The sequence below is a fragment of the Oryzias melastigma genome, linkage group LG7, assembly GCF_002922805.2.
Source record: "Oryzias melastigma strain HK-1 linkage group LG7, ASM292280v2, whole genome shotgun sequence".
Lineage (NCBI taxonomy): Eukaryota > Metazoa > Chordata > Actinopteri > Beloniformes > Adrianichthyidae > Oryzias > Oryzias melastigma.
Genome location: NC_050518.1, coordinates 20645375 through 20657662, shown reverse-complemented (window position 1 = coordinate 20657662; position 12288 = coordinate 20645375). Strand labels below are relative to the sequence as shown.

Genomic DNA, 12288 nt, shown 5'->3' with positions numbered 1-12288 from the left:
CGACATTGCGAAGAAGAAAAAAAAAAAAAAAAAAAAAAACTTCACAACTTTGATTAGAATGATGTTTTGCACGCCAGGTACTTTTTGACTGACATTTCACACCTATTTATAACAACAGATGAGTGTCTCTGAATGTACAAGCACAATTACTGAGGTGGATTTGAGAAAAAAAAACAAAAAACGGAGTGAGTCTGCCTATCCAGCAGGGCCTCCTTTTTTCCCCCCTTCGTCTTCTTCTTATGGCATAAATCCAGGAGATGAAAATGTCATGGAGCAGGTTCATTTTGCGAAGAGGTTTTGATTGCCATGTGCGTGTAATTGATTGTTCCAAGGACAGGGGGAAATCTAGAAATGTCATAACAGTCCTGCTTAGGTTGGTCCCACCGCCAGGCAATCAATGGGAAGTAAAAAGAGATATTGATTTGTGAGCTGCAAAAAGTGTAGCTTGAGACAACCGGAGAGCGGCGGCGGAGGGGGGAGTGGCACAGACCTGTCACTGACAACCTACGAATTACCCAATCTCCTCTGAAGATACCCCCTCGGATCCCGGAGAACTCCGCGGATTGCCGGCTGTCCTGTTACGGAAACTCACCGGCTCGCTGGGATTAATGAAGGAAATGTTGAACCTCCAACAAATAAATGCTCCAGAAAGTTTCTGCTGGAACCTTTCACAGCTGCCACTGCCGCGGGATGTTAACGCTAGCGACTGGAGCATAAAGATGTTGTTATTTAATAGGGGTGTGGCTAAATAGTCCTTCAATAAATCGTGATATTTAGTCCTGCAATAAATTGCGATACTTGGTCCTGTGGTATATCGTGATATTTAACCCTGCGATATATCACGATATTTAGTCCTGTGATATATAACGATATCTAGTCCTTCGATATATAACGATATCTAGTTCTGCGATATATAACGATATGTAGTTCTGCTATAAATCACGATATTTAGTCTTGTGGTATATCGTGATATTTAACCCTGCGATATATCGCGATGTTTAGTTCTGCCATATATCGCGATATTTTGTCCTGCGGTAAATTGTGACAATTAGCTCTGTGATATATTGCAATATTCAGTCCTACGGTATATCGTGATATTTGGCCCTGTGATAAACCGCAATATTTAGTCCTGGGATATATCGCGATATTTAGTCCTGCGACATATCACGATATTTTGTCCTGCTTTATATCGAAATGTTCAGCTCTGCTATATATCACGATATTTAGTCCTGTGATTGATTCTCGATGGGTTCTCTCACCAAGTATCGATCTTTTATTTTTATTTGAAGAGACTGTAAAACGTTATATTCATCATCCTTCACATAATGCAACTTTTCTAGTTCTAATTCAGTTGGTGTCAATGCTTGTCAAGATATAGTGTTACTGATTTGCACAATAGTGTGTATTATTTGTTGCACAAAATCTGTTTATTATGATTGTGTTCAAGCTAAAAAATAAATGCGCATATATTTTACCAAAAAAATATATGTTCTTCTATATAATATGAGTTATTAGAGAAGATTTTTACCAATTATCAAAGTATTGCATATCGTGTATCGCGTATCGCATCGTATGGTGAGATACCCAGCGATTCCCACCTCTATTATGTAAGCCCTTTAGCACCATTCCAGTTGGCAAGCGCCGCCGTGAACATGATCCGCGGTTTTCAATGCCTTCCCTGAATGTAAGGGGGGGTTGTCGGTCTCCAGGCTCCAGAACGGGCCGCTGCTTCTGTAAATCCAGGCTTCGCCGTGCCAAGAGTCTGCTCCGGCGGATAAAGGTTATAAACACTTCAACCGCCTGATTTATGATGGACACCTCAGGTTTTTTGACCTTTGCATATCTATGTCTGAAGAGATAAATTTGTTGTGACACCGATTGGAGGCTTTACGGCGCTTTATGACATGCTAAATCTCGTGCAAGACATGCCGGGTTCTTGTTTTGAATGGCGGCTCGGGGTTGGCGGTCGTTTGACTTGGTTTTTATTTTCTAACCAGTGCTTGGGTCAAAATTGACCCAAGCACAACATAAGGGTTTAAACTCAACAGAGGTGAGTTTTAGATCTTTTTACCTACTTTTGGATGGGATGACGGGCTTGGATCAGGAGCTGGCAAAGCGCTGTTATAAATGGAGTGCGAAGCCGAGTCAGGCATGCGGGTATCTTGGAGCGATCCCTTCCAGAAGGTTAATTGGCGCCTCTGGATGTCTGCTACTTAGGGCATCTGATAGAACGGCACAGAACAGCAGGAAGGGCAGCTGTTCATCGCTGTCGGCTCCAACCTCAAATCCTCAGATAAGGACAAACATTCAAATTAATACTCATGGAACTTTACGGGGAGGACTTTTGTTTTAAACCTATACTCATAAATATACCCTAAAATACCAACTCAAACGGACACTTTCTTCTCTTTTTGTTTTGCGGATTACATCTGATGGATGAAGTTCAGAGTTCTACCAGATCCCAGTTTTAGACTTTTTTTTATCGTCCACTGTCCTATGCTACTTAACACCGCCCTCTAAAACGCGGGTTCAATTAATCACTTTCAAAGAAAACATGTTTGTTTCGGGCCTCTGCTTTCAAAACTGTCACGTCCATACATCATTACGATAGTTTCTATATCTGATTTTGAGCTGTATGTTCAAAACATTTTGTGATTGAACACGCCTTGAAAGCTAAACGAGGTTAAACTTTCACTAATCAGAGATTCTGATTTGTTAGTAACATAAACCCATATGTTATTTTTCATTCACGGAGATGTCAGTAGTTTGATATTTGATCATGGAGGCGAAATTAGTAATTGTAGAATTTTCTGACACCAAGTCTTAAATCATTGGATCAATTAACAAAAGAAACATTTGAAAAAACATTTAAAAACATTAGTTTTCATCAAATTAAATTGTATGTGACGGATTGAGTTTTATTGACGGTCTTGTATTTTCTAAGGTAGTTATAAACTCTAGCTGAAATATTCTTAAAGCTTTAAAATATTAAATTTCCCTTTCTGTAATTTGACATTATTGACGCTACTAGTGATATATCTCTGACATGTCAGAAGTAGAAATACATGTATGCTTGTATTCAGTTTAGATCTTTACTTATTTTATTAATTACTTTAATAAATAACTACAAAAAAAAACAAGAAATGATCATCTGGAAATTAGAGTAAGGAATACCGTAATCTGAGTCAGATCAGCTCAATGTTATGGGAATTATCAAAAGACGATTCTAAAATCCACCAGTCATCTGTGAGGGCAGAACTGACGTGGAAAAAGATGATTAAAGTACTTAAAGTGTTGAAACTGGTTTTGTCCTCCTTTTTTTTATGGTTCATAGCTCGTTGTAACAAGGAGTTAACCCTTTAAGATGTCATGACATTCCGTAACTCTATCTGATTAACATGAATCTGCTGATTCTGATGTGGAGAAAAGCGAGTTAATAATGCAAATTATTATATTATTTCTTCACAACAGAATCAACTGATTTACGTTAACGCTTCACTATCGTAAAGTGTATACGCTGCTATTCTCTGCTTCAGAATCCCATGGATTTATGTGAATTGTGTAAATGGTTGAAGAGTTGTAATAGTTGAAAGAATGTCAACAGTAGAGCTGGAGCTCTAGTGTTAAAGGCTGAAGGAAAAGGAAAAAATGCAGCGAAGTTCCTCTAAGATTTGCTTTGTATGTTTTTTAGGTGTTTTATGGTAGATATCTTGGAATTTTTCTTTTTTTGAAGTTAAAATAATTTCAAATAACCATGATAATCTATAGTTAATAAACTAAAGTAAGTAAACTACAATAATAATTATACTTTTTTGGCTACTACAAAATAAAGGCTTTTTTATTACCTGGTAAGGTAGTTAGTCAATTAATCAATGACTAATCAACTATTAAAATAGTCGACGACTAATTTAATAGTCGATTAGTCGTTACTTTATACTATATGGAGTCAGAGTGTACTAAAGATTAAAGTTAGAATGGTATTCTGCTCGCTTTTTGGACTATTATGACATTTATTAAGGTTTTTTTAGGCTATTTTGGAGTTTAGCTAATATTTTAGCTACATGTTAGTTATTTCGGCTAAGTTAGGTTTTTAGGCTATGTTTTAGTTTAGCTATAATTTCAGCCAGATGCTAGTTTTGGCCAACTTAAGTTTTTTTCAGTTTTTTAGGCTAATTTGGCATTTAACTAATATTTTATGTGGTTATTAGCTTCAGTGTTTTTAGCTATGAATTTCAGGATCTTCAGCAGCTAAATTCCACTCACAGCATTCACACTAGCGTTATCACAGGTAATGCTACATATCTAGTTTTTAGTTAATTTAAAGCTGTTGATGGTTAAGATGTTTATATTACATCCAGTTTGCGCATGACCTGATTAGTCGACTAATTGGGAAAAATGATCAATGATTCGTCGACTTTTAAAATAATCGTCTGTGGCAGTACTATTACCTGGGGATGGTCCAGAAGAGTTACATCAAATTTACGAGACTATAGTCTAATCGGTGAAGGTTCTCATTCATCCTTGTGGTTTTGTCTTGAAGTTAAGTCTTAGCAAATGGACTTAAAATCTTCTTCCTTGAAACATTTCCCCAATCATCCAAGTGGCTTCATCAGTCTGAGTGATGCAGGATTCAGTCCATGTTTGTGTCCTCCAGATGGGACACCTACATTTCTGCAATTGAAAAGCTTATTAAAGGAAACAAAGAAAACACGTCCCTATCAAAGGGTCATTGGGCGTGGTCTTGTTTGGTCTTCTTTGGAACCAATGAAAGGACAGCATGGTCAAAAGAAGACAACACTGTGTCCTTCTGAGTTATCAAAGACTTTGTGTATTGCTTCTGTGACCCATTTATCAAAGGATGTGTCTTCTCTGTCAAGAATATGTTGGTCTTCTGAAGAGTGTCCTTTGTGTTTTAAATGAGAATAAACAGTAGAAACTGGTTCTAATGTACCAACACAGGAGAAATTACACCTCAGGATACCATAATTATTGGTTAAAAGCCATATGGTGCACCATTGAACTGGATCATGGATCCATACTGAACACACTATGCAAACGTTGCAAGGGTGGAACATGTGAAGACTTGTTTGTTTTTTTTACCTTTCTTCAGACTTATTAAGGTTTTTCTTCATCACTACTTGATTATTAGCAAACAAAAAAATCTTTTTCTGACATTTTTCGTTGTCGTTTTACAATACACAAATCTTATATCAAACTGAAACAAAACCGTGACCTAAAAACGGAGGTATGAACCGCATCGTTGGATCCCTTACAGAGTCCCTGTGCATCCATACTGCTACCAAACCGCACCAGGAATCACTTGCAGTTGAACGTTTTTTCACAGCCGGTGTTTGTATCCACATCAAAGCCCAGTTCACACCTGCCAAAGGAAGTTGTGTACCAAATTGGCCAGTGTGAACGCGCTGTCAAAAACAGATGTCATTATACGTCTGATATTATCTTTGACTAAAAATAGATGGATTTTACCGAAAAGGATACCGTTTTTGTGATTTGACTTGAACAGATTGTGTGTTTCACAAAAGCCTTTCAGTTTACTGCTCTCTGCTCAGGATGTTCAAAGGATCCTAAATAAAACATATCTCGGCTCTCCTCAGCATCAGTGGAATTTTGGGAGCCATCGCGCATCTCAGATGGTCAATCAAACGAGAGGCCGCTCGTGTGTGTGTGCAGGTTTTTATTGTGCGTGTTTGTTTGGAAAGTCCAAATTTTCCATCTCCATCCATTAGCTGGCGAGCAGTTCATCTGCTGGCTTTCTCTGGAGGCGCTTGTGAAATATTGATACGCAAAAAGTCTTATTTTCAGGAGGCGAAAGCCGATGAAGACGCTCCACAGGCTGCCGAGCGCGGGACGCCTGAGTGCTGGGCTGCAGCCACCCACCCCCATCCACCGCCCTCACGAAGTGCCTTCTATTCAGAAGAGAAATATTAACCACATGAAATGCAGAAGTGCCTGGACAGGGCTCTTAGGTCCTATTCATATTTAACACAGAGCACATCTGCCACATCTCTCCCAAAATGCACTTTTTTCCCTTTTTTTCCCCAGTCTGACTGCGAGGTGGAAAATATCTAAAAGATATATGACAACTCTGACAAACTGCATTTATAGCAGGACATCTTCCAAAGATATAAAACCATCTGTGCTGTACTCCTGACGTGGGAAAATGATGGATGGATTTAAAATAATCTGACAGCGGCGCTGTTAAAATGGTTAACAAAAGCCCGCAGCTGCATGAAATTCCTGCGATGCTGAATCAGTTTCCTCTAATTGGAAGATGGGAAATGTGTCAATTAGAAATTCTGTTGTTTAATTATCTGTTAATTGAAGCAATAATGTTTGTGCTCTGCGAGTTGAGAGAACAAACAGGTGAATAATGAGACTGTCAGGGAAAATATTATGACGTGACAGAGTGCCGCTATTATTTTGGAAAAGTCGCTGTTCCTGTCAGGCTTTTTTATGCCTTTTAACACTTTCTAAACAAGTTGTATTATTTTTTGTGTGTGTTATCCACACAATTTTGATCTTAAAAGGTAAATTTGTGATAGCGGAAAAGCATCTTCTGCTGTCATTTTTTTTCCTTGATTGTGGACACGACAGTCTCCGTGTTTCCTTTATTGCACTTCTCACATGTGGAAGCAGAGTCCTCAAGCATCCGTAATCACTGTGGAATAGGTCATTTGCAATAACGCTTAACAGGCACCAGAGGAATCAATTTCCTTTTGTCACTCAGTGGCCAACGACTGTAGTAAACATCTCAACTTGAGGCCAAGAAACTCCTGCACGCAGCATTAAGTCAATGGCCTGTCGTGAATCAAATTGTACTGTTACCCAAGCAGCCCGCTGTTAGTAAGAGTTCCCAAAACAGTTGCTATTATCACACTTTACTCTTCTAATTAAAGACACACTGATGAATTTGGTGTTTTTGGTTTTTTAACATGTTCTCGTGGCATTTTCTGAGTATTTCCTTATTCAAATCAGTGTGAAAAAATGGAGTTGGAAAAAGACCCTAGAAAATATGTTGGGCGGGGCACTTGTAGATAAATAGATCCATGAAAGCAGGGACCCTAGGCGAAAAATTATTTTGCCCCATCTCCCACCCCAACACAACCATCCGGAAAAGAAACAACGTAGCCGCCTAGAACATGTTGCAACAAATATTTATTCATTTTAATATCGTTGTTAAAGGCTCAAAATGTATATATATTGCCAGTCGAATTTGTCAATTTCCACCGAAATTCGGGGGTGGGGGAGAGAGTTCTAAGCAGTTTAATGTAAATAAACAGACAAACCTCTGCTTTGAGTCAGTTTTTTCCTCCTCTTCCTTCCTTTTTTTGACCTTAAAGCTGTCCCTGAGGACATGTTTTGCTGCTTTTTTATCCTTAAAGTTTTAAAGAAGCACTAACAGCGACAACACCGCACACCGCTCCTCCCACCTAGCTTAGACAGCGGCAGCATCAAGCACAGAGGGGCGCAGCACCGAACAAAGTTATTGATTACGTCAAACTTCTGAATTCTTTTTTTTTTGTTTTAATTATTACCTTTTTTATTTTACACAAAATTATTGGTGTGTCAAACTGTTTTTTTTAAAAAAACATCAATAAATGGCCTTGTAATATGGTGCCCCCTCCAGCAAATGGCATCCTAGGCAGCCGCCTAGGTCACCTATGGCCAGAGTCGGCCCTGCATGAATGTTGTTGTTTACTCACCTGAATTGGTATTTAGATCAAAAGTGTATGCCTGGATAGCTCCACTAACATTTTTGTTGCGGCTAATGTTAGCGTGGGGTGCGAGGGGCTGTAAGGTAGCAAGAGAGCGTGTAAACAAATGGATGATGGGAAAGGAGGGAAAGCTTACTTTGCCAACAGTCCCGCACAAAACTCTGCAGAAATATGCCTTAAAAAGAACACAGTTCATAGCTCAAAATGACATAGGTAAAATTAAAAGACCACTGGGAAAGCTTTTACAAAAGATCAAAACATGATCTGAATGTGCCATTAAGGCTGTATACAACACAGTTCCTGTATTCTAATGTATTTCTTTTGTTTCCGTTTTCCAGTGTACGTGCCCGATGAAGACGCTGCTCTGCAGGACTCCATCAACGAGGACGATGGAGAGAACGACCCTCAAACGGAGGAGGAATGCTCGGAAAAGACCAGCCCCAAACTGTGCGAGGACAGGGAGCTGGACAACAAGAGCACCAACACCTTCAGCAACCAGAACTCTCCCATCAGCGTCCTGTCCAATCAGGAGGCCGAGCTGGAATCGCGCCTCAGCGACAGCAGCGACAGGCTGTCCGACTTCAAGACCTCATCGCCGCCCGAGAGCCAGAGGGACGAGGAAAGCCGCAGCTCCAAGCATAAAGAGGAGACAAGCAGCAGCCTGGAGAAAATGAGGGCGGCCTATGCAAACTTTCTGTCCGATTCCTACTGGACAGGGATCGGAATGGACTTAAAAATGGGCAAAACCACCAGCAAAGCTAACTGTGACAGCACCAACGGGAGCACCAAGAGTGAGTTTGACTGGCACCAGGACGCCCTCTCCAAAACCCTGCAGCAGACGCTGTCTCCAAAACCTACATCCAAACCCAACCTGTTCAGCTCCGTCCACCTGTACAGGCAAACCACCAAACCCTGCGGCTCGGTGTTCACGGGAGCCAGCCGGTTCCGCTGTAAGGACTGCAGCGCCGCCTACGACACGCTGGTGGAGCTGACCGTCCACATGAACAAAACGGGACACTACCAAGACAACAACCACAGCAAGCAGAGCAACTCCTCCGCCTCGTCCTCCAAGTCTCGCAAGCGAAACCTGCAGGAGATGGAGGGGAAGGAGGACGCGCAGAAAGTCTTGAAGTGCATGTTCTGCGGCCATTCCTTCGACTCGCTGCAGGATTTGAGCGTGCACATGATCAAGACCAAGCATTACCAAAAAGTGCCTTTGAAAGAGCCGATCCCGGTCATCACGCCCAAGTTACTGCCACCAGCGAAAAAGCGGGCCTTTGAAAGCACACGGCCGTGCTCCCCGGACTCCACGACCGGCGTGGCCGGCTTCACGGAGGCTCAACGGGCCGCCATCTCCAACGCCAACAACAATCGTCACGGATATCAAAACGGAGCCAGCTACACGTGGCAGTTCGAGACGTGCAAGTCTCAGATTCTGAAGTGCATGGAGTGCGGCAGCTCCCACGACACCCTGCAGCAGCTCACCACACACATGATGGTAACCGGACACTTCATCAAGGTCACAAACTCGGCTTCCAAAAAGGGCAAACAGTTGGCCCTTGACCCCCTGGCCGTAGAGAAGATCCAGGGTTTAGCTGATGCGCCTACGGGCGACACGGACGCAGACAAGGCCTCTCCAAAAACCTTGTCGCCCGGGGGCAGTGAAAAGGAAAGCCAGGGGGAAGGAACGTCGGACAAACCGGAAGAAACCGACACAAAAGACGACAAGCAAGACGGTGACGGTAAAAAGCCGGGTGACGGGGATTTTAAGTACCCCTATTTGCGTGAAGAAGATCTAGAGCAGGACTCGGGTGGGGGAGGGGACATCCTGAAATCCTTAGCTAACACAGTGGCCTCCGCCATCAACAAAGCTCAAACAGGGACGCCAAGCTGGAGCGCCTACCCGAGCATTCACGCCGCCTACCAGCTCTCTGGCATCATCAAAAGTGCCCCTCTATCCGCCTCTCCCCCCATTCAGCTGAAGCAGACGTTCAACCACAAGCTGCGGCCGATCGCCCCCAAGGCGAAGCTGTTCCCCGGCGAATCCACCCAGGGAGCGCATCCCAACCTGGACATCAAAAAGGAGAAGGTTGGCATTAGCGATGGTAAAGAGAGTCAGAATATAAAGTTTGACCTGGCGGAGAACGATGACAGCGATTGTCAGGATGACGCCTCCACCTCTTCAAAGCTGGATGCAGACGGTATGACTGAAGGGAGCGAGGCCATCAAAGGGAAGCTGAGCCCAGATTTCTCTGACAGAGGCAAGTCGCCGAGCCCCGCTGCCAGCAACGGACGCAGCACGGCTTCAGAGCCGCTCAGTGACACCTCGGATATACTCGGCGTAAACCCCCTCAGTGCTCTGCAGTCGGTTTTGAACAATCACTTGGGCAAAGCAAATAAGCCCAATAACTCCAGAGCGGACAAACTATCGTCACATACGCAGAACATTTTTGCCGAGATCAACCGCAGCAGCGAGAAACCGTCTTCGGTGCTTGGAAGTCCCGTAAGAAAAAGACCTCATAGCAACTTCCTCTTTGTAAATGACGACCAGCCCATAGACCTGACCAAATCGAAAAGCAAATCCAGCTCCTTGCTGCTGCAACCCTCCACCCCACTGCCTCATAAATACGCTCTGTCTGATATCGCGGACATGGTCAAGGTTCTTCCGAAGGCCACCACGCCAAAACCTTCAATGCCGTCAAGGTTTCCAACCACCAAACTGGAATCGGACGTCCGGCGCTTTGAGGACGTGTCCGCGGAGGTTTACTCGGTCCACAAGCGCAAAGGCCGGCAGTCGAACTGGAACCCTCGGCATCTCCTCATCCTCCAAGCTCAGTTTGCCTCCAGCCTCTTCCAGACCTCGGAGGGAAAGTATTTGCTCTCGGATCTCGGCCCTCAGGAACGGATGCACATTTCCAAATTCACCGGATTGTCCATGACCACCATAAGCCATTGGTTAGCCAACGTCAAGTACCAGCTAAGAAAAACGGGAGGGACGAAATTCCTGAAAAACATGGACACGGGTCACCCCGTGTTCTACTGCAACGACTGCGCTTCCCAGTTCCGCTCGCCGTCCACGTTCATCTCCCACCTGGAATCCCACCTCGGCTTCCAGATCAAAGACATGTGCAAAATGCCGGTGGAGCACCAGACGAAGGTGGAGGAGCCGGAACTGTCGAAGCCCCTCGGCATCAGAGCCGCCGAGGCTCTGGCCGCCGAGGAGGACATGGACTCCAAGTTCAAATGTAAACTCTGCTGTCGGACATTTGCCAGCAACCACGCGGTGAAACTGCACCTGAGCAAAACTCACAGCAAATCCCCGGACAACCATTCACAGTATGTGGAGATGGACAAAGAGTAGCCGTCCACATCACTCCCTCCACCGTTTTGTCTTCTTACTTTGAGTTTCTCACACGGGTCAGACAACCATCTCCCAACTGACGACTACGGAGAACACACTGGTTCAAAGCTGTGTAAGGAAACACTAAAATACTTTTGCACCCTGCTCAAAATGCACCACCAGTAATGAAACGTATTACTGCTTGAAGAAATAAAAGTGCTGATGTTTGCATGCAATAGCCTTGGCTATGACTACTATTTATTTGTATAATATGTCAAGTTTCAATTGTATTTCAAAGGCAAATTAATGAGCTAATTGAACAGCAGCCTCTGTGATGCAGAACACGTGCACTAAAGTGCAAATGTAGCCCATCATCACACACACACAAGCACACACACACAGGCCTGTACAGTTTAATGCTTTGTAAAGATGTTTTGTGTTGCAATGACAGAAGAAAAAGAAGAAGAAGAAAAATAAAAGCACTTTAATAAATGTTTAATCACCAGTTTAGATGCAGATTCTGTACATGACTCAAACAAACATTAGATTGGAAAACGAGGAGATTTCACATGTAAATATATTTTAGGAGGACAAAAAAGTGAGTTTCATGCAACAATGTTAACAACAAGACAGATGATACCTGTGATACCTGCACCATTTTTTACCTATTCAAATAAAGAGTTAACATTTAATTCCTGCTTGGATGGTTTGTGTTTTCTTCCTGATTTTTTTCTTGTATTTGGAACTGAAAATATAAACTGGTTCAATCACGGTGAAAGAAATGGGTTTTAGTTTGTCGCGGTTCAGCATTTGTGTAATGTTAGGAGCAGGTTTTAGTATTTTAGCATCAACTTAAAGATTAAAATAACTGGTAAGTAAAGTGGAAGTTGGTTCCAATTGTGCATTTAATTGGAATAGGTCATTCCCAAATTTAATGGAACCAAATTTAATTCATGAATCAATTCAGTTTTTTTTATTTCCTTTAAACCATTTTTTGTTGTTTTTGGTTATCAAAAAGTTTAAAATATCTGAAGTTTTAAAAGGAAAGTAAAACGTTCTTTAATACAAACTTAAATTTTACATTAAATATGTTTTTTTATCATCATATTAAGCAGTGGGCTGCACGGTGGCGCAGTGATTAGCGCTCTCGCCTCACAGCGAGAAGGCCCCGGTTCGAATCCCGGCTGGGACCTTTCTGTGTGGAGTTTGCAT

At 42.6% G+C, this 12288-nt stretch overlaps 1 protein-coding gene across 1 annotated transcript in view; it reads left to right on the top strand.

The window, feature by feature from the left end:
• Positions 1 to 11768, top strand: part of LOC112159643 (teashirt homolog 2) — a 60187-nt gene extending 48419 nt beyond the window's left edge. The window contains exon 2 of the mRNA XM_024293858.2: positions 8075 to 11768. Within this exon, the coding sequence (XP_024149626.1) occupies positions 8075 to 11097 (3023 nt within the window). The 3' untranslated portion in view covers positions 11098 to 11768. The remainder of the gene's footprint in view (positions 1 to 8074) is intronic.
• The last annotated feature ends 520 nt before the right edge of the window (positions 11769 to 12288 follow it).